General features: G+C 47.2%; 1 protein-coding gene across 15 annotated transcripts in view; it reads right to left on the bottom strand.

Annotated features, from left to right (window-relative positions):
- Positions 1-24,102, bottom strand: part of EPB41 (erythrocyte membrane protein band 4.1) — an 86,012-nt gene that overhangs the window by 21,274 nt on the left and 40,636 nt on the right. For 3 of the 15 annotated variants that reach the window (XM_027705869.1, XM_027705863.1, XM_027705859.1), the window contains exons 5-19: positions 21,744-21,786; positions 19,666-19,741; positions 18,991-19,209; positions 16,497-16,584; positions 15,832-15,984; positions 14,902-14,999; positions 13,901-14,073; positions 12,258-12,374; positions 10,851-10,979; positions 7,999-8,207; positions 6,199-6,255; positions 6,042-6,086; positions 5,192-5,254; positions 2,104-2,283; positions 258-293 (exon numbers count right to left, since the gene is read on the bottom strand). In XM_027705869.1, the coding sequence (XP_027561670.1) occupies positions 258-293; positions 2,104-2,283; positions 5,192-5,254; positions 6,042-6,086; positions 6,199-6,255; positions 7,999-8,207; positions 10,851-10,979; positions 12,258-12,374; positions 13,901-14,073; positions 14,902-14,999; positions 15,832-15,984; positions 16,497-16,584; positions 18,991-19,209; positions 19,666-19,741; positions 21,744-21,786 (1,686 nt within the window). Of the gene's footprint in view, positions 1-242; positions 294-2,103; positions 2,284-5,191; positions 5,255-6,041; positions 6,087-6,198; positions 6,256-7,998; positions 8,208-10,850; positions 10,980-12,257; positions 12,375-13,900; positions 14,074-14,901; positions 15,000-15,831; positions 15,985-16,496; positions 16,585-18,990; positions 19,210-19,665; positions 19,742-21,743; positions 21,787-24,102 lie in introns of all 15 variants that reach the window. The other 12 variants (XM_027705871.1, XM_027705860.1, XM_027705864.1 and 9 more) reach the window with 10 other exon arrangements.

The following is a 24,102-nucleotide window of genomic DNA, read 5'->3' as shown; positions in this document are numbered from 1 at the left end:
CTCGCCGAATACACGGTTATATCATTCATGCAGCTTTTCGAACCAGCCATGCACCAAAATAAGCAAAAACTGAAAGCTGCAAAAGCTGCAGCAAGAGCCAAAGACCTCTGGGTGTGAGTTATGAAACTACTTCATGTAGCCAAAAGAAAAAATGTTATCCAGCAGCTGCTGTTGAGTTTTTGCTCGGTGCCATGGCAATAGCAAGTCTGGTTCAGAAGCACAGATCAGAGCAGCAGCTTTACCTCAAGCCCACCAACCTGTCTCTCTGAAGATAGGACAGTGACTTTCTTGACCTGGACACACAAAGCGTGTTAAGGTTCAGTTGTCTCGTAATAAAACATTCAGGAACAGCAGAAAAGCAGCCCCTGGCACAAAACCCTTTGGCCACTAGGGCAGGGTGAAGGTACCACTTTGCACGGTGAATTATTATCCTTAAATTACCATTGTGATTTGTCATCCTTAAATTACCATCATGATTTGCCATCCTTCAACACGTGCAGGTGAAGGAAAACACCCTTCCTGGTCAGTGCCCGGTGAAGATGCATTTCTGCAAGTTCCCAGAATGTGTCTGCCTCCACCTCAGAGCAAGATCACTTTGGAGAGGGTCAGACTAAGTGGGACTTTCCAGAAATGCAAATCCAGGGACACTAAAGACCCACTGCGGCTTTAGATGGGACAAGCTCACACCATCCAAGACCTCACAATGTGGTCACCTTGTCAGAAATTCTCCATAATAACCAAGAATATAATTCTTGAACTGCAGCTGAGGAGCTTGAGAGCCCCTGGTCTGTCCCACCCACACCCCAAAAACCACGTGGCACCGTGGGCAGAGCTCTGCTGCCCAAACTCCTGTGGATTTAAACTGAGCAAAGTCTATCCATGTGTTAAACAGGGTAATCCCAAGGACAGTTTGCCCAGAGAAATTGTGGTTGCCCCATCCCTGGAAGTGTCCAAGGCCAGGTTGGATGGGGCTTGGAGCATCCTGGGCTAGTGGAAGGTGTCCCTGCCCATGGCAGGGGGTGGAATGAGGTGGGCTTTAAGGTCCCTTCCAACCCAAACCACTTTGTGATTCTACAGCAACCAACCCTGACTAAGTTCAATTTGGGGATCTCATTTTTCCTAAGCTGTCCTGGGTTTTCTCTAAACTTCGAGGAGCTTTTAGTCAACTTGGTGTTAAACCCCTTGTAGGTGTTACAATGCTCCATCCACTGCAAGACTATTTACTGACTAATAAGTGTTTCCCTTCCACTGGTTTGAAGATTAAATACAAGTTTATCTGCAGGGCTGTGGGCAGGAAGGAGAGAAGCTGGGCTTAAACCAGGAGAGAGTCTCCAACTGCCACCACTGCAGCCAGGATGCAATTTTTCTGTTGTAATAAAAAATTGCATTTACTAGTGAGTGAGAGAGTAATCAGAGACTGATTACCACGGGTGCTAACTACAGTTTTACTCACAAACTCCAAACCTGAGTTAGGCACCACCAATATGACATAGAGAAGGTGTCTCTTAGCCAAGAAGAAACCAGTTGGTGACAGATCTCTGCTGTTCCAACTGGGTTTCTTTGAAAAATTACCTTTTTTAAGGAAATAAGCAGAGAAACTGGGTGTATGTGGCTACTAACACACAGGCCCTGTTCCTGGAAGGAGGAAGGTTCCCATCACGTATGAACAGCCCTGCTGAGGAGTCTTCCTGAAGCCTCCACAGCAGATCAGCACCTGGAGTTCCTAATGCAAGTCTAAACCCCAAAAAGAAACTGGAGAATAAAGTGATTTTGGAAAAATTTTCCCATCCTAGTGCTTCTGCACTGGGTTGTAATATTATCACTGTTGTAATAATTCTCTTTAATTTAGGAGTTTAGGTGGGTTTTTCCCCCCATTTTGGGGAGATCCAGTCCCCAAGCCAGCCACGGGAAGTGCTCTCTAACATCACAGTGACAGCAACACTAGGAAAAGCAGCACCAAAAGCAAGTGAGGAATCTCTACATCCTTCCCTACCGAAACAAAAATCGCATTTTTATGACGCCTACGACTTCAACTCTCTCAGGGACCATCCCACATGTTAAAAGGCCACCCCCTGGAACACCACCATGCCCCGAGGTACTCACTCCATCCGCTCCTGTGGGGATCTGCCCGTTGACGTTGAGGGTCCGGAAAGGGGAGTGGGTGGACAGACGTTTGTCCCACTCACTCGGCCGCGGCTCCGGGACGGACTCCATGAAGTTCTTCTTCAGCTCGCTGATGTTGGCATGGTGCTTCTTGATTTCCTCCTGGGGCTTATCTAGATCCTACCAGCAAAAGGGACAGGGTGAGTGGAGGGGCGCGGGGAGGAGCCGGGGCTGCCTAGGCTGCGCTTAGCAAAGCTGCGCTCAGCGGGGCCGCGGCCGAGCTTCCCCATGGTGCTCACACTGCAAACACACAACGGGAGCGTCCTCTCTCCTCTCTCCTCTCTCCTCTTGGATTGATCGGGATAAACTGCGATCACGGAGCGGGGTCTCCTCCAGGAGAATCTCCACCAAACCAGTGACAGGTGACCTGGAATCTCATGGGTTTTCCCCCATATGGGATTTTTTAGAGTTGCCAGACTGTGTTTGTTTGGGTTATTTTTTAAATGGGGTAGGTTTGCTTTCTTTTCCCTCTGCAAGCCTGAACATTCCCAGGTATCAATACAATTAATGTTCAATAACATGTTTTCCCAATTTTTTTTTTTGCTCTCTTCATACCTATTTCTCTTTAATCCTACCAGGAATTATCTCTGCTCCCAGAATATCCCCATTACCATTGTTTCCCCTCCCTCTCATCTCATTCCTCCAGGAGCTACCATAGGAGGTTTTAGACTTCTGAAATGAAGATGAGATGATTTTTTTTTAATCAAACTGAGAATTTCCTTTATGCTGGATCAGTCAAAAAACTCCTGATGATTTTTTTTTCCATCTGGAAAAAACCAGATTTCTACTCTGTGATGCCAGTTTACAGCATAAACACACAGATTTGAAGGCAAGTCAACTTGTTAAAAATAGTTTTTTCTTTGCAAGCAAACCAGAGTTTGTAGAAAACAAAGCTTCTGCATAAAATAGGCGTAAGCCAAACAACAACTTTTCTGGACAGGGCCAAAAAGCAGCAAGAAAGGGTGAAATCAAGGTCAGTAAAAGCATCACTGGGAAATTTAACTATTTTTGTGCTTTCGGTTGTTACTCAGCCCACTAATTTGAGAAGATGGAAGAGCAAACACATCCCTAAAGGAGGGGCCCTCCCAAAAATCTGCATCCCTGCAGCTCACCCAGGACACAGCTAAACCCCAAATGCCTCTTTAACAACATTTACTCTTTTTGGCACAGTTCTGGCGGGGAAAAAGGCAAGTTTTGGCATCAATTCTGGATGAAAGTATAAGTCAAGTGCCTGTTGGGTAGGGAAAAAAAGCAGAAATAAGTCTGCTGAAGACTCCGGGGTAAATCCCTGCCTGGGTCCAGGAACCCTATGGCTGCTCCTGGCTTAGAGAAGAGAGAAGGACCACCTTGGCTTTTCCAGCACTGTGCAGGAGCAGGGCCTGGGAGGGCTGGAGAGGAGCTAAAGCCACGAGGAGCTACGTGGAGCCAGGTCTGGAAAGCACCTTGAGGAACCAGCTCACTCAGCGTCACCTCCTTTTCCTCCTGTTTTTCCCTTTCTGCAAGAACCTGGTGCAGGTGGAGAGTTAAAAGGCTTTCAACAAAATCAACAGGCAGCTTCAGGAGGGTGAGGTCTGCTGGGAAAATATCTGATCTGCCAAATGCATGGACCAGAAAACACAAAGGGAATGAAGGGGGTGAGCTGCTGGGTGAGCCCTGTTCTAGGGGAGGGCTGGAGCACCTGCAACAGAACCAGGGAGGGAAAGGGCTGGGTGGCAGAGGCAGGTGTTGCACTAACAGGAAAAAGGGGTTTGGAAGCGATGACAAAGCTCTGTTTGGGGTTGGGGAGATGGAGCTGTTTGAGTTGGGTGGAAGAAGGCGACAGGCAGAGTCTTCAGAGCTCCAGCAGTGGCCCGATGTGTTCACACCCTTCACTCGTGGCTCAAAGCTCTACGTTGTAGCAGGTTTAAAAAAAAAAAATTTAAAAATAAAAACAAACAAACAAAAAAAAAACACACCAAAAAAATCCACCCAAAAGCTGCAAAACTTTGAAAATTCTGATTAGGAGAAGGCAGTTGGTTCACTCCACTTTTTCAAGAGATGCCAACAGGGAAACCCTACGAGCTGCTGGGGCTGCAAGTCTGAGTAGAAACACGTAACACAGAGTATCAGAAGCCACAAAACATCTCCCATAACACAGTGTATTAAAGAATTAAAATATATGATTGGCGTGGTCTGTTCTGAGACCGTGCTTGGGTGAAAGCAAACGGAAAGGGCTCCCAAATTCAAAGGGAAGAGCTGTAACGTGGAGGGATGAGCCACCCGTGACCACTGAGCCCCCACATCAGATCCATGGAGACCTGGCACCGAGCAGGATGGGACCTGGGGGGTGGTGAGGTGCTGCAAGGCAAGGAAGGGCTGAAGGAGGATGGAAACATCCCTGCAGCATCCAAAAGGATCCCTCCTGTCTGAAGCAACATGGACATTGTGGTGGCCTGAAGGCCCAGGGGTGACAATTTCATTGAATCCCAGAATGGTTGGGGTTGGGAAGGACCTTAAAACTCATCCAGTTCCACCCCCTGCCATGGGCAGGGACACCTTCCACCATCCTAGGTTGCTCCAAGCCCTGTCCATCCTGGCCTTGGACACTTCCAGGGATGGGGCAGCCACAGCTTCTCTGGGCAACCTGTTCCAATTTCCCCTGCAGCTTATCCTGAATTTTGTATTTTCATAGACTGGCTTTTCCCCCAGGAAAGTAATTTGTTTCAAGCAATGAAAAACTAGTCCCCACTACAATCTATGCCCCTGTGAGCACCCAATTGGTCCCAGAGCAGATCTGAGCTCTGCCAATCATGTATTTTGAGTAGGTATGAGAGAATGAAAGTCAGAAGAGGTAGAAGGAAGAATGGCTGCACATCATCATGTTTACTGTCACCATGCAAAAGCATAATTAAAAAATCAAATCAAATCAAAAGGTCTTTCATGCAAGAGCATGCAAAATAAAGGCAGCAGCAGAAGAGGAAGAAGTTCAGCGCAGATGCAGAAGGTTTAGGCAAATGCAACTCAAAAAAAGCTTCAAGTTCATACAAACCTCCAACATTAAATTGCTATGCCTGATATAAATGTTTTCACCATCTAGCCTCTTTGATCTCTTCTGTGAAAATGAAAGGAAAGGGGGAAACAAAACAAAACAAACAAAAAAAAAAAAGCACAAAAAATTAAAACGTTGGTCTTGCGGGATCGAGAAATCGGCAAATTAAAAAAGTTAACTCAAGGTCGGGAGTGCAGCGCTGAGGCAGCGTGGGGTGGGAATTCCCACCAGGAATGGGGGTCTGGCTCATGGAGAATGGGAGATGTGATGAGTCCTTTAAAGAGACAGCTCCCGGGGGCCTCAGCTCTGGCCACAAAGAGACAGTTACTGGTTTTTCCATGGAAGCCTTGCACAGGTCACCACGTCACATTCCTGAGGGATGCAGGCCCACCCCAGTGTGAGGCTGTACTACCTGGAGTAACCTTTACAAGGTCCCAATAGGCACAGTAACTTTGCCTTAACCACCTTTCCCATCTTGGATGTGTCCCTGTTACTTAGTCAATACCAAAAAAAAAACATCCTCCTCATTTTTTTTTTTTTTGCATTTCCTGCAATGCAAACTGCACAGTTTTCTCTGGTTTCTAAGTAAATTTGTTACAGAGAAGATAAATTTCATAAGTTAAGCCAAGTGTGTTTCTTTTGAACATTCAACATGCATAATTTTAGCAATCAGGCTGTGTCTATGGGACAAAAAAACTACTAATTTTCCAATCAAGTATTTGGTAGTTAAAAGAAAACCAATATCCCAACCCAAAGCACAGGAAGAAATTGGAGCACTGTCTTTTTAAACATGTTACAGATGCATGAATGATATGGCAAATTTGGCTGGTGAAAGGGTAAAATGGCTAACCTTCCTCATTCTTATCAGCTCTTCCTCTTTTTCTGCAGGCTGCTGCTGTTGGGCAGTGATAAAAAAAAAAAAAAGAGTTGTTGGTTCATTTAACTATGTTGAACCTTAAAAAAAAAAAACAACTGTGAGCAACCTAAACTGAATTATTAGCACAAACCTGGGGCTGGGCACCATTCGTGGTGGGGACTGTGACCTCAATGTGTGTTTTCCTCACCTACATTTAAGAAATAAATCGGTAAAAACATTTCTTGTTAGTAGATTTGTTTCAAGAAACCATTCAGTTTCCAAACACGGCTGCATAAAGTTGGTTTTGAGGTGCTGAGGGAACATGCAAAAACCAACATGCAGCCCTGGGTTAATGACACGGCAGCTCCCGGCGCTCTGTTAGTCAACAGCAGGTGAAATAATTCCTTCAGCTTGAGAATTATTTGTATTTGAAACCAGAGCTCTCCAGTGCTTCTGAAGAAGGGCTTCCCACTTGCATTAGCTCGGCCAGGCAATGTTTTCAAATGTCATTTGCAGCTGGATCTCCCAGTGAAATCCCAACAAAGCAACATGCTGCAATTAACACAGGCCTTCTCAAAAACAGAAATTATTGGTTATATGCACAGGTATTATGTTGGCAGAGGCAGTAAGAGCAGGTTTAGCTACAAAACCAAGCCTAACATCACTAATTAAGTTCTTTCCTGTCCGTAAGTAGAGAGCCAAGATTGTCTTAACACTCTCAAGGAAGTATTTCAGGGAAACTGGGTTGCCAAGTACTCTGAAGGCAAAAGCATCAGTGGGTGTTAAAAGAAGTGATGCAGCTACATTGGAGAAACAGGGTAAATTTGGCACGTTCAAATCCACAATTTCCTCCCACATCTATATTTAAAGGGGGAAAAAAAAAAATCCAGTGTTTAAGCATTTAAGAAAAAACCTGTAATAAGTGAGATGGGATGAGTAAAATTTCCTCATTCTCAGTGTAACACGAGGGAGGAGGAGCAGCCAGGCAGGAACTCTGTGCTCCAATTCCAACCCCACAGTGCCAGCCTGAGGATCCCTTCAGCACTTTCATTTAAAAATTACAGCTCACACAGGCCATGGAATTTTTTTGAAGCAACTGTCCTTTTCTTTACCTCCATCTCCCAACCTTAATTAATAGGGATTTCCCCTGGAGATGTCACACAACACCCACTGTGTGACATGTTATAGGAAATGTGGCTCCAGCAATGCTGAGATCAGCTAAATTTTGGAGTAATGTGAAAATTGTGCCACAAGGCAAACATCTCTGCTGCACCACTGCAAGGCTTCAGTCAATGAGATCTGCAGAATATTAAGGACACTGTAATATCAACATTAATTTTGCACATTATTCTGACTTATTAGAACAACACACACATATCAACCCCAGCAAAGGCCTCAGACATTTGTAGAAAGATCAAATAATGGTTTTAAAAAATGGCATTTAAACAATAAACCCCCCCAGGTCTCACCAGTGCCATTGTCAACTAAAGTTTTAGTCCAGTTTGCAGCACTGTGTTACCAGCTCTCCCAGCCAAAGCCTATCAATGTGAAAAACATTCCGGCGCTGGGCTGCAGCCAGATCCATATCACTGATTTCACTGGAATTGCCTCCTGCTGTCGTACCAGGAATCAAGGGGCACAGCCTGGCCATGGGTGAGCCCTAAACTCCAACCCCACGAGCACGTGCAGCTCCTGGCAGCGTTTTTAACCATCTTAAGGTTGCCCTTAGTTTGACTGCAGCCACCAAAACTTGGAGTGACTCCTCTTCCACAAGGAATGTCAGGGCTGGGATTTCTCTGGCAGGCAGACCCCTGTGCCTGCTCCCACCTGATGCCTGGGAGAGGGATAAACCCCTCATCTCCCAGGAGGGGAAGGTGGACAGAGCTGCTGCTTTGGGGTGGCTTCTAGAGTGACCCTCCGGCTCTTCCAAAGAGACTCCGGTCTGACCTACCTTGGATGCATCAGCTGGCTCTGCCTTGGCTTTCTCTGGTGGGAATTCCTCACGTCTCACATCAGCTTTTGCTGTTTCCTTCCCTATTTTAGATGTGGCCATGTCCTTCACGTCAGGCTTAGCTGGGGCTGGCTCTGCAGGGTGGCTCTGAGCGATGGCCGGGGCCGAGGTGGGCCGGGGACTCCGCTCCGGGGTTATCACGGCCACTGCTGAGGAGGGGGGACACACAGGGACAAGGTTCAGAGCAGGTAATGTTCCAAAGCTCTAGGCAAAGTCTTTCCAAATTACAGTGCTGTCATTTAAAAAGAAAGGGAGGAGGAGGAGGTAAAAAAAGAGAAACGAAATAAAGATGTTGAGCGAAGCAGCTTGTGCGTTTAGTACGGGAGAGTTGGGATTATTTTCCTTATGGTTTAAATAAAATCAAATAAAGCCCCACACCAGATGGTTTACAAAAAGCAAGCTTGCACTCTGCAGAGAAGCCACACCAGAAAGGCAAATCTGGAATTTGACATCGTGCCACGGATTTCTGGGTCCTTCACACACAACTGACACGGACTCCACTCCAGTGCAACCACAAAACAGACACAGCGTGGGGAGTTCTGGGCTTGTGGGCACCTCCTCAACCAGAAACAGATGGTTTCTGGAAGGGAAACACAGGCTTTCCCCCCCTCCCCAATCTTTTAGGCAACTCAAATGAAAAAATAATCAACAAGCATCGCTCTAGAAAACTTCACAGCAACTTCCAGGTGGGATTCAAAGCAGGCTGGGCTGTGTGTCCCATGGGGTATCTCCGAGGCAGCATGGTGGGAAGATACCCAGCACCTCCAGGTCAGTGACAGTGCAGGAATGAACAGCATGTTGCCAAAAAATCACCTTTCCAGAGGATGACAGTCTTAAACACAAGCGCTAGCCCCACACAAAATCAACTGCCTATTCCTTTCCTTCAATTCCTGATTTCCCAGGCAGTTCCTGATCCCTGAAAGGTCCAACTCCAATGAAATATTCAAGTCAATACTGTGTGACAAAGCCAGCCCCAATTAATTCCCTGGGTGTACCTATAGATACAATAAGCTATTTGGTTCTCCTGATGCTGGGGTTTATGGATGTTCCACTACAAATACACCCAAAATAGTATCTTTGACGTGGTCCCACATTCCCAAAGTCACAGTTTGCAGCAGGATCACACTGCACAACCCGTCCCATCCAACACTGGTGTCCAGTCAAAGACACTAGAAAATTTGTTGTTAAAAAAGAAATTGTGATTTCAAGCAACTCCTTAGTAAGAATTCCTGTTTCACTGAAAAGGTCACTGCATCTCATCTGTGTGTAAATAAAACAAGAGAGAATAAAGCATCCACGTGACCAAAAACATACGAGATGGGGGGGGGGCAAAAAAACCCCTGATTTTCCAGAGACTGGAATTACACCTTCAAGACAAACACCTGGACCCACCCCAAACCCCACACCACCACCATGGGCTCCGTCCTCTCCCTGCTCCTCAGCACAGCAGCTCATTTCTGTGACCCAGACACTGTGTTATCCTTTCAGGAGGACAATCAGTGCCATGTCCCGGTGTATTTATGCCATGGAAGCGGTGACAGCCGCTGGGAAGGTTGTACAGAGGTGGGATGGCAGGGACAGTCGGGATGAGGAGGATGCTGGGAGAGCAAAGCCGTCATCGTGGTGGTACCTGGCTCCTTCGGGAGTTCTCTCACCACCATCATTTTTTCTTCCTCCTCCTCCTCCTCCTCCTCCTCCTCTTCAATTGGGCTTATCTCAATACTGCCAAGATCACGTTTGGCTAAAAAAGTTATGGATGTGTTAAAATGCCACCTCAAAGATGAAGCAGCAAAGGAAATACTGCCACCAGTAAATCTGCACAGCCACCTCTCCTGCTCCTCTCCCAGGGCAGCAAGACATGCAGGAAAAATGATAACAGACACCAAGCTTTTCCTTTATCATCCAACAGCGAGTTCTGGGCTGCCCAGAACTGTATTTCAGTTAATTTTCCTGATTAACTACTTTGGGGTATTTGGACATATGATTTAAACACAGTAAAAAGCACTGCTCCAAAATAAATGATATAAAATGAAGGTTGGAACTGGATGATCTTTAAGGTCCCTTCCAACACAAACCATTCCATGATTCTATGATTGACCACCATCACCCCACTGACAGTCCCTGCTGGGAACAGGAGAGTCAGGAGGAGGAAAAGTGCAGGAGATGGATAAGAAGGGGCAGCTGCATCAGGAGAGCCCAGGCTGTGCTCAGGTCTGACACTGGCTGATGTCCACTCTGCTGCCGCCCATCCCCTGGAATATCCTCCAGTGTTTTCCATACTAACCAAGAAAACATGAAGTTCTCAGTTACCTCCCTCCACGGCTTCAGTCTCCTCTTTCTGCAACAACTAATCAACCTTATTTTAATTATGATTAGCGTGGATCTGACTGCAGCAGCAACGTTGCTCTGACACCCTTCTCCAACTAGGGAAGCAGCACTCCCTAGTGAAGAAATAAAGTGGAATGTAGGTGACCTCCAGCAGTCCTGGATCTCATAACCTGATTTTCAGGCACTGCACGTTCCTAGAGCTCAGGGGAGCAAACCTTCCAGGAAGGAACAGCAAGGGAGGAGCGTTAAGAGGCCACTGCACACTCACTTCCACACACAGCCAAGCCACGGCACCCGCTCACCTCACCCAGAGCACTCCTGGAAAGCAGCACACGGCAAAGCCAGGGGGGATTTTAGTGGCAACAAACACCACCACAAGCAGTGCAACCTGTGTCCTACAGCACTGCATCACTTCACCCCCACAGTGACAGCACAGCAGCCACCAAACGCCGCTGTGGCTGTACCTGACCGCGGCGGCACCGGCTCCGGGAACTTTGGCTTGGCAACAGGAACCTTAACCACCTCTACCTTCTCCTCCTCCTCTTCCTCCTCTGCAATGGGTTTCATTTCAAAAGTTTCAAGAGTGTGTTTGGCTAGAAAGAGGTTTGCAGGTGTTAATGGGGGTTGGGGACCCGCATGGACACACGACGGCCACCACAGCAAAGAGCGAGGAGATCCCTCTCAGCAGCTGGGAACAGCAAGGAGCTTTGCAAACCAGGCAGCTCAACAGTCATTTTCCACCATGGAATTGTGCACCAGCCTTTCTAGTGCTGCCATCATACCCAACAATGCATTGGATAAGAGGGGAAAAGAACAACAGAAATAAGCTTTGCAGGCTCCTTGCCCAGGCAGGGAGACGTGGGGACACGTCTGGAACTAGGATGGGCTCTGCCTGCAGAGTCTGGAGGGACAGGGGTGCTGGCTGGCAGAATCCAGGCAAAACACATCCAGATAAAAACCTGTATAAAAACTAGCAGCTTTAATTAAATGTACTTGAATGATTCACTTGCAGTCTACCCTGGTGCCTGAAATTCCTCACCCTGTTTTTACAGCATCGGGCTTTCCCCACCAGGCAATGCTGACTAGGGAAGATCAAGGCATGACCACGGTGGGGGGAAGTCTGACATACTTCATGAAAGCTGGACCTAGATACTGCAAAAATAGTGATGCAGTCAAAAGTACGCTGTAAAAAATTCCAGGTGGAAGGAGGGAAGCAGAGCAGTACCCACAGCATTTGCATATGAATTATTTCCAGCCCTAACACACCACAGGCGGTCGCCATCCAAGTGATGAAGGCTGCAAATATTTGACAACACTGTGCTGTGAAACACTTATTAGTATTCAAATGTGCTGTTGTACCTACACCCCTCTTAAGGACATTAATATTTATTAATAGTACCTCTCTTAAGAGAAATATAAGCTCCACAAGACTAAGAGGGGTGACATTTCTCAAATGTTGAAAAAAGATCCCAGAATAGACTTTAAAAAAAAAAAAAAGGTTCCAGAACTCTTAAAAAATGGCAAGAAGGTCCCAGGATGAAGAATTTCAGAAGCTTCACAAGAAGTTTCAAGATCAAACTTTAAAGTTTGCTAATTCACATACACAAAACTACCCAAATCTAATGAGAGTTCTCAAGTACCATCACATCCTAAACTTTTCCCCATCCCCCCACAAGAATTACAAGGTGCAAGGTGGAAATTTAAGGAGTTTCCCAGAGCTGGGCTGTGTCTCCTCTCACTGCAGAATTCTTCTTGCAAAGAAATGAAAAAAGAAAGTCGCCAGATTTGGTGAAACTTGGAATTGTCAGGAACAAGCACGTAGAGGACAGGAAAGGCACTGCAGAGAGTTGTAGCCACCACCACAGCTATACCTGGCTTCTCTCGGATCTGATCCGCAGGTTTTGGTTCAGGAACCTCAACCACCACCACCTCCTTCTGCTTCTCTTCCTCTACGGTCCTGAACTCAACTTTCTGAGTCGCACGTTTAGCTGAGGAAACGGGGCACACGTTAAGGACCCGCACGGCACAGGCAACACTGCAACCGCCACAGGGGCCGCACAGCCCCGGCCTGCTCCTCTCCACGCTCTCACAGCCACGTGTGGGACTGCAGCTGGGATTTCTCTACCCGTCTGGGGTCATTATGGCAGGGCCAAGTGGCAACCAACAGCCCTGGTCCCCTCGCCCCCGTGCACCATGCCTGCTGGCAAGCTGGAATTCGGCTTTGCTGCTGAATGGGGCTCGGACCAAGCAGCCTTTCCCCTCTGGATTCGAGGTACAAAGCCCAGGTTTGGAGTGTCACTGAGCCCAGGAGCAGGGACAGCCTGGTTGCTGCTGGTCACGGGGTGCTGGGACAACCCTGGTGCCTCTTGGGCTGCAGCACAACCTCGGGGCTCAAAGCAATGCAGTCCCTGCTCCATCAGGGATGCTCCCCTTTCCCTGGATCCTCTCAGAGCACAGGGATGCTCCCCTTTCCCTGGATCTTCATGGTGCACAGGGATGCTCCCTCTCCCTGGATGCTCATAGTTCACAGGGATGTTCCACTTTCCCTAGACCCTCTCAGTGCACAGAGATGCTCCCCCTTCTCTAAATCCTCTCAGTGCACAGGGATGCTCCTCTTTCCCTGGATCCTCATGGTGCAAAGAGATGCTCCCCTCTCCCTATTACTCATGGTGCAAAGGGATGCTCCCCTTTCTCGGAATCTTAGTATCCAGTGATCCAGATCAAGTGGAGTAAACATAAGCACTCTCCTCTCCATGTCTCACCTCCTCTAGCCTGGAGTTATCCATCTCCTTTAAAAATGTGGGATAAGCCCACCTGACTGACATCCCAATCTAAGCATTGCTTTAAGGAACACTGACAAAGTTTCAGTTGTGGCAAAAAATCCCCCCCTCAAGGAGAACTAAGGAATTTAAGAAGTTATGTTAAACAAAACAAATAGCTTAATTCCTGATTTTCTAAAGGAAAACGCTTTGAGACTGAATGAGGAAATATCTCTACAACCAGAACTTTGCCATGAGCCTTCAGCACCCACCTACACCCTTTTTGTCAGTGAGTTCTGCTGGGACTACTCTCAGTTTGCATTTTTGTTTTGGGCCTGGCTGAGTTGGAGCTCATTTTCCCCCAGCAGCCCTCACAGTGCTGTGATTTTCAGACAAGGATACTACCTGGGAGAGGTAACAGGCAAATAAGTACTGAACAGCGTCGGAGAGCGGAACGATCACAGGGGAAATTTCTGTCATAATTATGGTGAAGGGACGAAGGGCAGATTTTGTGTAAATCATCTGTGCTGTGATGACGTTATTTTGACCTCTGCAGGGGGAATTTTTGTGTTGGTTGGGGTTTTTTTTTGATGTGAGCAAAGGTCGTGTGGCGAGCGCGGGTTCGAGCGATAATCCTCGAACGCGCGAGGGGCGGAACCGGGAGCCGGAGCGAGGAGCTACGCTCGGGGTTTTTGTACAGCAGGGAGTTGAGCTGTTATTTCAGCATCCTGGGATGCTGATGGAGGTGCACTCACCTCCATCCAGGCTCCTGGAGGCTCGTTTGCTGGCCGTGCGCTCGAACTGGGGCGCGGGCCGGTCGATCAGGGCGCTCGCCTGCCGCGTCTGCGCCTGCGTCCGCCCGCTGTAGCGGAACTTGGAGCCCAGCGCCAGGAACCTGCTCTTCGGGATGGCCTCGGTGGAAGTCAGCCTGAAAAAAACACATCCATGATTTAAAAACCACACCTCCAGGTCAGGCGAGCGGCAAACCCGGCGAATCTCGGCGCGGTTGAGGAGAGTAAGGAATAAATCTGAAAATCTGCGTCATCGACTTCAAACAACTTGGTGATATTTGGTTGATTTTCCCCCCCTGCATGAAAGGAAATGAAGGATTCTCATTCTTTTTGGACCATCATCCTGGAAAAAATATGTGTGGCTTCTGTGGGCTGTGCTGCACTGGAGTTTCCCAACAAATTGGGAAATCCCAACTTGGCGTTTCCCAACAAATCTCCTCAATTTCTAACGCCAAATGCTTTAAAATGAGTGCTCCTTCATGGCTGTGGCATTTCCATCAGGAAAGCTCTCCAGATCCAGAGAGCTCAGTGTGCTTCAGAGTAGAAACACCTTCTGAAGAATCCAAGAGATCACTTTGAGTTGGACTGAGCTCAAATCCCACTAAACCTGAGTTGTTCTGGTTTAAGTGCCACTCACCAGACTTTATTTTTTACAGAGTTTCATTTTCTATGGATGTATTGGGAAGGGAGAGTGTAGGGGGGGAGGTAAAGAGGAATTAAAATAGAAATTAAAGAAGTCTCTTGCCAATAATTCTCGCATCTACATCGGCCAAAGTTCTCTGTCTTATCTATCTTATGAAGCAGAACCTGCTTAAAAATTTACTGCAAAACAAACACTTAGTGTCCCTGCAACCATTTCACTCCAACTGTTCCAAACCCTAAGGAACACTGAAGGAATTAAGGAACACTGCTCACTTTCAGCAGTCACACTACAGCATTAGTTACTCAAAGTTCAGAAAACCCACCTGAAGAAGGTGTGATGTTCAACACATACTTTCCACAGCTTCTTCGCTGCCCGGTAACTTGGAAGCTTGAACCCAATTGTACTTTCATACTGTTCTTGCTGTGGAAAATATAAGTTATTTAGGTATGGCAAAGAATACATGGAGCTCAGTCCCCAGCCCATTGCTCTGTCCTGCTGTGGCACAAACTGCTGAACTCACTCCAGGATGTGCAGGAGGAGCTCAGGTCAGAGGAAAGGCAGGGCTTGGCCACAAGCCTGGGCATCTCTCAGGGTGCACTGGGATTTACAGAGGAACATGCTGTGGATTTTGCAGCCAGTCAGCCTCATTTACACCCCCATCATACTGCCCAGCTGCGGGATGGGGTCAAACATTGACCTCCCTGCCAGGCTGGGTCAAGGCAGTGGAAGCAAGAGGAGGAGGAAGAGAAGGGAAGAGGCAGATCCCCGTTGTAGCCTCTCTCCCTGATGTGGCCAGGCTGCTCCAGGGATCTCCCCATTCATGAAGCAGCACCAGCGCATCCCTGTCTCCTGTCCTTAGGTGAAAAGCTAATTCGAATTTTTAATTACTTTCTTTTAATAAAAGCCAGACAAAGAGCCTTTGTTTTGCCTTGTGTCCAAAAAAAAAAAAGGACTTAGTCCTCTCCCAGTTTCAGCTGACAACTTCCCACCCATTTCCCTGGATGCTGGGAATACCCCGCAGCACCGGGAGGTGGTGCTGGATGACACACTGTTAAACCCTCACCAGCTGGGCTGGAGCTCCGGCTCAACCCCAAGCCGGGATCAGACACCCTGATACAAAATGCTCATCCAGGGGAAAAAAGGCCGTTCCCTCCCGGCTCCGTTTCAGTGACACACACACACACACACACACACACACAAACGGTGACAATCACGAGGCAGTGAAAGGTGACACACAGGAGCCAGGACACACCTCCCCCGGCCGAATCTTTATGAAGAAGCTGCTGCGTTTGTAGGAAATCTTCAGGACTTTGGGCCACGGGAAGCGGTTGATTCTCAGTTTATCTTTGTAAACAAGAAGGCCACTGGAACAGACTCCCAGAGTGATGTCCACTCCTTCCAAGTCCTGGGAAAGCAGGATTAAAGCAGCGTCAGGGTTACGAGTTTCAGGCCAACATCTGCCTTCCAAATCAGCCCTTTGGTTTTTGCCCAAATTCATCTGCCCACCCCCCAGACTCCAGCTCCAGGGCCAGGCTGGCTTTTCCTTCACGTTTCTCTTCACAACCTCCTCTTTCCTGCTGATCTTTCCTGCACTGTTGGTTGCCCAAAGGGCTTATCTAGAGTCCTTCCTACATCTCCCCACGTGGCAGGTCAGAGCCATAAATTCAAAGTTCCTCAGAGCAAGGACTCATCTACATCAGGAGCTTTGGAAAGCTTCCTGGGATATATAAATAATAAGCAACCAGGAAGAATCACTTCTCCTGCAGGAATGCTTGAGTCATTCCTGTTCTGTGTCTGTATTTCCATACTTCCTCTATCTTTCAAAAGGAGCTTCCTGAAACAGGTAAACTTGTTCCTGCAAGGGAAGAATAATCAAATGACAAAACCCACAGACAGGTGCTGGTTCTCAGTTCTCACCTTGGCTTGGTGAAGGTCGACTCCATACATAGACAGCTTTTTTGCATTCTCAAGAAATTCCAGGTCTGCTTGGGCTGGAGTCATGGATCTGGGGAAAGAGAGAAAGGGCTTGGTATTCTTCAAACCATTGCTTTAAGAGAGGACAAATCAGACTTCATGAAACTCATTAGACTTTGTTTTGCTTTCAATACAACCAGATTTGTGCTCAGGTGATGAATTATTAAATCGCTCCGAATGCCCACATTTGTGCTTTGAGACATCCCCATAACACAGATGCACTTTACTCCTGTGGAGCTGCACAGGCACTAGAGAAGAAAGCAAGGAACAGCAGCGAGGGGGCAAAACTTGATTCAGCAGAAGAAACCCCAACTGAGCCACAGGCAAAGGGTGACAGGTCCTGTCCCCCCAGACCTGCTGCCTCCAGACCTCCCCAAACCCAGCTATTGTTCTCCAAGCCAAACACAGGGACAGCTGAGACCACTCAGCAGCAATTCCAACCGGGGGACCAGATGAATGAAGGGTTTTCTGGGAACAGATGGTGCCCTGTCTGCAGGAGGGGCACAACTTAACAGAGACATCCTGATAATGGAGGCCATTATCAACGGTACTGAAGTGCCCTTGTTAATAAGTTTCTGGTGTGTGAGGTACATTAACAGCTCTGTTGGGAGAGAATTCAGCCGCATACATTTCATTTTCTTCCCCTCCTTTGATGTCTTCCTCACTGAGCCCTCCCATACATCTTGTGTGTGATGTAAATAGAGTTGTTGGTGGTGGGAGACAGGGCAGACAAAGAACTGTAAGGACAATCCTGTAGGAAAGACACAGGAGCTGTCCCTATGTCCATGTGCCTTGTGCTTTGCAAATAGAGTAGCAAGAGCTGGGGAGTGACTTAGCAGAGATTTCCCTGGAAGTGCTCAAAAAACAGTGGGTGTGGCACCTGGGGACATTGTTTAGTTGTGGGCTTGGCTGTGCTGGGGGAATGGTTGGACTCAGTGGTCTTCGAGGTCTTTTCCAGCCTTAATGATTCCATGACTCTGATTCCCACTGAAAACCCTCTGACAGTTTAATGTTCACAGAATACAGACCAGAAATTAAACTGGGACGTTTTGCTTCCTCCTGCACACGCAGGCAGATGAAATATAACTACATCTTATACCTTGAAGTCTCCTTCTAATGAAGCTATGAATAATTCATCACCCTGATCCGCCACTTCGGCACAGCAACGGCCTTTGACTCCGAGTCATGAAGCTTGTCAGTGGCCTGGTACTTATTTTCCCTCATTTCCTCTCCTCTCAGTGCAAATGGAGGGGAATCAATTTAAAGTATTGATTCAGAGGGTTGAGTGAGGTGTTAATTGTAGCTCTGGCCACAGCCAGGAGCCCATGCCCACCCTTCCCACTGCACTCCAGTTATTAGTTCCCCTCTGCCTCTGAGAAGGTCTTGTCTTTGCTCTGTTCTCATCAGGGCATCAACCAGCAGCTTTTCACAGGGCAAGGGGCTGCTGGATGAAAGTACCACCAAGTGGTGCTATGGATTTGGGGGGTTTTCCTCTCTAAAATCCCAGTGTATCCCTGTGAGGGCACAGAAGCTGCTGCCCCTCCCCACAGCTCCTGCAGCCCAACCCTCGAGAGCATCCAGGAAAATGAGCTCAAAATAAGATGAAGAACAGGTTTGGTTACTGTCACCCTTCAGTGTGGTACCAGGGGGACTCCCAGGAGTTGTTCAACCCTCCCTGAACACGACACGCCTGCCCAGGTCATGGTTGCACTAGGGAACACTTAACTGCAGGTTTGTAACTCTTGGGTCACCAGGAATCCTTCCACATTAGGATGTGAAATGTGGCAGTAGAAAACCCTAAACATGCTGTAGTGTACTGTGTATACACAGAGAGACAGGAGCCGACTACAATCCAAAATTACATGAATCCTAAACGAAGGCCAAGGTTAAAACAAGTAAATTTTGTATTTTCACATGAACTAAACCCCTATTTTCTGGCTATTCTGTTGAAAAAAACACTTGTTTATAAACAATTTCAAGACTCTGTATTTGCTTTCTTCCATGCATGAAAAAAAGAATTCCAGCTTCTAGAAAGATTTTTTTCAAAAGTATTAGAAATTTTTTTAAAAGCTGATGTTCATAGAATCATCACAGAGTCACAGAATGGTTTGGATATGAAGAGAACTCCAAGATCAACCAGTTCCAATCCCCTGCCATGGGCAGGGACACCTTCCACTAGCCCAGGTTGATCCAATCTGGCCTTGGACACTTCCAGGGATGGAGCAGCCACAGGTTCTCTGCAGCTCAGTACCTGCAACGTTCTCAGGAGCTGCCAGTTCACATCTTACTGCCAAAGCTTCTGTTGCCAACATAAAATTGGTGCAGCAGGAAACCAAAAACACACCACAGAGGTGGGGGAAACATCAGAAAGCCCCATTATTGCCCTTATTTCAGGCTGCTGTGCACAAACAAACCCCTGCAGCCACCACACCTTTACCTGTATGTTTTATGAAGCTCCACAACCTTCTCTTCGAGCTCTTTTGTCTGGTTTGGGGCCAGTTTGAACTCAGTGATGTAATCTGGGCCGTGGAGCTCGGGATCATAGTCCCCCAGCTCCGACTGCACCGTGTAGGAGCCCAGCAGGGCCAGGGTTGCAAAGGAGCAGGGCAGCCGCCCCGTGAGGATGTCCTGTCTGAGCTGAAGACACAGGTAATACCTGGGGGCAAAAAGGAAAACATTAATCACAGAGAAATTTATTAACTTGAGGATCGGTCTCTTTTTTTTTTATGCCCCTGATGAACGAGTACGGCGCTCATTCCCAACTTCTACCTGTGTTTTTACTCATTCCCAAGGTAAACAGTGGGAAGGTCTGGGGGATTTAAGGTCACCTCCACTCTGCAAAGGGACCAGAAAATCTTGGGTTTAGATAAAAACGTACTTTCCTCTACAGACACACCCATGCCAGGGTTGTACATGACATTGCTTTACCCAAGTGGACTCCAGTGGAGAGCGGGAGCATCCACATATCCCCTGAGAACAAACCAAAACCCCTCCAAACGGGGAAGACATTTGATCTCCTCACTGAAGGAGTCAAATATTAAACATTTCTATTCCATATTCACTGCCCTGCTCAGCGAGCTCCTGGCTGGCAGCAGATTCCCAGGGAACTCACCTGGTTATATCCTCTGTCAGCTGGGCAGGATCTGGAGGATAAAACTTGACGTTGAAGGTAAAATCCCAGGGGCCTCCTGCAATGACAAAGGAGAGGTTGAGAAAAGTCAACACACCAGAAGAGCTTTGTGACAGTCAGTTGTTATTAAAAAAGCTGGGAATATCCAACCTGATCTTCAACATTCACCCAGCAGATGTAACACTGATTTTATACTGCTCACTCTCACAGCTGGATGCAGCTGAACATCTGTATAAGGTACGGGTTTATTTATAGGAGGTAGGATACAAGCAGGAGAAAAAGAAGTAGGACAGGGAAATACACATAAATAAACCACTACTCGTGGCAAAAATTAAATTCATTGCTAAGAAGCTGAAAGACTCCCATGTTCTTTCATTGGTTGAAAAGGGATTCATGAAGAGAGGGCAGGGGTGGGCTGTAAGTTAATGAATTAGGATTGGTTTATCACTCAAGCCAATTTTCAAATTTCAGGAGGGGATGTGCTAAGTCACTTCTCAGCCTAATGCACTGGGGTCAGGTGGTCAGACACAGGTTAAACTCAGCCCAACACAAGCATCAATCTTTGGATGAAGCCAGCAAGCACCAGGGTAGGAAGAGCTTTACAAGTCCAGACCTAAATGTTTAATACTTAATGTCTAAAATAACACTTAATGGTTAAAATAATGTTTGTTGCAAACCTGGTGCAGCACCACTACAGGCATTAAGTGGAGTGAGAATCCACATAATCACACTAGAACTGGCATTATAAGTGGTCTGGCCAGCCTAGGTGCCACAGCTGAAGGGGTTACTCTCTCTTTTCCTTGAAAATAATCACATTTCCCAGCAGAAAATAGTCCTGACCGGGTGATTTTCATAGTTACATCTCCCCCCTGCTGTGGCCCTTTAACACCAGCTCAAAATAAGATTTCTTTCAGAAAGAGAAGATCTGCCCCTGCGCTTCACCCAGAGGTTTATCCCCATCTCACACAGGGAAGAGGGGGGACGGAGCATCCCTGGATTTACTTCTTATGCAACGCCATAACTGGGATTAAACACAAGGCATGTTGTTTTCATCACACACAGTTCAAACCAAGTGATTCCAAGAGGTCATTTTAGGGAGCAGAGGTTATCTAAAGCAACACACATCAGGGTACACATATTCATACCCACATTCAACCTATTTTAAAGCAAAATCTAATAATCTGCCATTTAACCCATCTCAGGGGATCAGACTCCATAAGAGGTTGCTGCTCATCACATTTACTAGATGAATTTTACGGGTGGAGCAGCTCCTGCCCTTCAAACACATCCTGCTATTGATTCCAAGAGAAGCTGGTAAGACCAGGAGCTTCCCCTGCTCCACAGCCCTGTGGTATTTCCCCTCTAACCTGGACTTAGTGACACACTTTGTCCTGTGCCTCCCACCAAAAGCATCCGTAAAACAGTGTTTTACTCTCATAAAACAGCATTATACTTCCCAAACCCAGTATTTTACTTCCAAAGCAGTCAGACTTGCCCCCAGGAGAAAACAAAAGCCTCTGAAATGTTTATTTAATTTTAACACTGCCCTCATCTTGAAGTAATTCAGAGGTAGCAGACCTTAAAATGCCACTCTGGAGAGCATCTGGTGATACTACTCGAGCCATTTATCATTCCAGTACCCCGATTTGGACCCCAAAACTGCCTCAGAGTCCATCAAACCCTGCTCCAGCACACAATTCTGCTCAGGCTCTCCCAGTCTCCTTTGGGAGTTCAGTGGTTCCCACTGACACCCATTTTCCCATCCTCCAACAAGGAACCATCTCCCATTCCAGCCCTGCAGAGCCAGTATTGCTTTGCTTCAGGCAAACACACCCCAAGCCATGTTTTGCCAAGGAAATGACATTTTTCCCTAAATCCAGAGCATCCCTAAGTCCTTAAGAAGGAGAGAAAGGATGCAGAGGCTGCTTGAACTTGTGCTGATCCCTGCCAGCCACCCTCACTTGACCTCTCTCCATGCCTGGGCCCCCTCCAAGGCCATGTTATTTAGGGAAGAGGGGAGAAATCCCCCCCCCCTCAGATGATAAATTCAATCTACTTACCATGAACCTGCTTTTTTATTTCTTTGGCAGGATCCAGCCACGTCTGTAAGAGGATAAAAACATTCACAGTTTAACAGACATTCCAGAAACGCCACAGAAAGCTGCAAATTGCTAAAAATATGGCGAAAAAAGACAATATTTGACACTCAGGCAGCCATGGAAACTGCAGAGGCAGTACATTTTTCACTACTTTTACTCCAGGCTGTGGTCTTGGGGGTGTATTTCCAATCATTCATCTACCAGGTACTCGTAGGGGAGGCAGGAGGAACAGGAGGGGGGAAAAAAAGGCAGGATATCAGGGCTGCAGGTACAGCCAGGTCACAGCCACAATTCAGCTACGAGGGGCACTTCTACAACACCTTTTTTTTCCCTTCAGAACCTTTAAATATAGGCAAATAGGATGTTTACATTCATTATAAGCACCCTGTCTCCTCACTTAGCCTACTCAGATCAAAGATCACCAAGACATTCTATTATTAGCTCTGGGTTTTAACGACCTAATCACTGAAATATGAGTGAAAACACCCAATTACCACAGAAGGCTGGAATCTTTCACAGGAGTGTGACATAAACTTCATTTCTTTTAACTATGACTCAAGTTTCTACTAATTATCTCCGCTACAAATTTAGAAATGTATCCTTTTTTCCTCTCCCCTCTGCAATTTGGGGTTTTGTGGGATGATGGTGCAATATAAGCCACAAAAAACAACTCCTGCTTTTTCCATGGTCTGAGCCTTTCCCTTTGGAGAGGTCAGGGTCTGCCCCACTGCGGGGGATGGCACAGGGTTAATGACCCTCCTGGAGAGGCTACATTTAACCACCTTCTTCATTTTCACCAGCCCTGAGAAGGATTTAGACGTCCAGGTCTCCCGAGGTGAAGGAATTAACTCCTTGAATCCCCCGAGCTAATCTCTCCCCACCAGAAGGACACGTAACTTCATGGCAGGGAGACAGCCATATTTACATTTAATCTCCTCTTTTTATGTGCCTGTCCCTCTAACCTATAAAAGTGGGGGTAAAAAAATCCATTTGGGGAAGGCAGATGGGCCACTTGCTGCCCTTTTTAGGGCCACAGCTTTAAGCTGAGCATCTCTACGGCCCGGGCTGGTGCCACGGCTGCTCGTTACTGGGTTGGGCAGCCCAGGGTGCAGTCATGCATCCCACCCCTGCCTGATCCAGCAGACAATGATGGGAACAGCAATTAACAGCACTTTTATCCCATTGGGTCATGAATCAGTGGGAAACAATCCTCCCTTTCAGAGCAATGAGCTCCTTGCTGCTCCAGCCGCTGTCACAACCTCCTAATCCCGCTGTCACCCTCGGCCGCGCCCATGGGGGTAAATATCCCTCCTCAGAAGGTTTATTCCCTATATGTCAAGGTGGAAAATGCCACATGCAAGCCTTCCCTGGCCAGGAATACACACATGTAGCTCTGCCTGCCCCACACAGCTGCAGGTGAGGTGCAGGAGCTCATCCTTGGATTCCTGTTAACATCATTTCTTCCTGTGAATCAGTAACTCCGTGTGGGGTCTTGTTCGAGGTTACAGCAGGAGAGAGATGGAGCTTCAGACTTCAAAGTTCAATGAATATAACCAGAAAGATTTCCAAAAAACCCTCCAAAAATGGTGTTTTTCCCCATCAGAACAAACCATACCAGGTTGCTCCACGCTGGAGCTGAACAACCCATGGACAGAGGCTTCACCTTCCTCAGCTCTCGGCTCTGGGACACAGATGTGACAAAATCTGTTTTCAGTCCCTACAGTTAAAAAGCTCCACAACCTCTCACCCCTTGTTAGCTGGGGGAAGGAGGTGCTTCTGCTTCTAGAAGAGTCAATGCTGAAAGCCTGGACAGGTGAAGAGCAAGTCCAGGACTCTGGGAGATCGTGGAATAATTAAGGTCGGAAAAGCCCTTTAAGATCAAGCCCAACCATTAACCCAGCATGGTCAGGTCCACCACTAACCCATGTCCCTAAGCACATCTGCATGCTTTTTGAACACTTTCAAGGACTCTTTTTGCTCTTAATTAGATCTAAAAGTACACCCAGCCTTCCCTCTGCAAGAACAAACTCCCAGGGTAAAAAGCATCCAGGCTTTATACATGGAAACAGATTTCACATACAAGAAGACAGCAGGACACCAGAGACAGTAAAACAAACCCTGCCTGCCTCAAACAGTGACAGGGTGTTATTTTGCCTGTGGATTAAACATCATGAAGTATTTAATGGTAAATGTCTGTCAGCCCCACAACCTGCCGAGGGTGAATGGTGCAGGTGAAGCAGTGGAATATTCAGAATATGGACCAACATAACTGGGCTAAAGGACACAGAACTGGGCCCTTCATTTCAATTTAGCTTTTGGC

Source organism: Neopelma chrysocephalum, unplaced genomic scaffold (genome assembly GCF_003984885.1).
Source record: "Neopelma chrysocephalum unplaced genomic scaffold, ASM398488v2 Primary Assembly neopelma1_360, whole genome shotgun sequence".
Taxonomy (NCBI): domain Eukaryota; kingdom Metazoa; phylum Chordata; class Aves; order Passeriformes; family Pipridae; genus Neopelma; species Neopelma chrysocephalum.
This window is presented reverse-complemented; position numbering and strand designations above follow the sequence as displayed.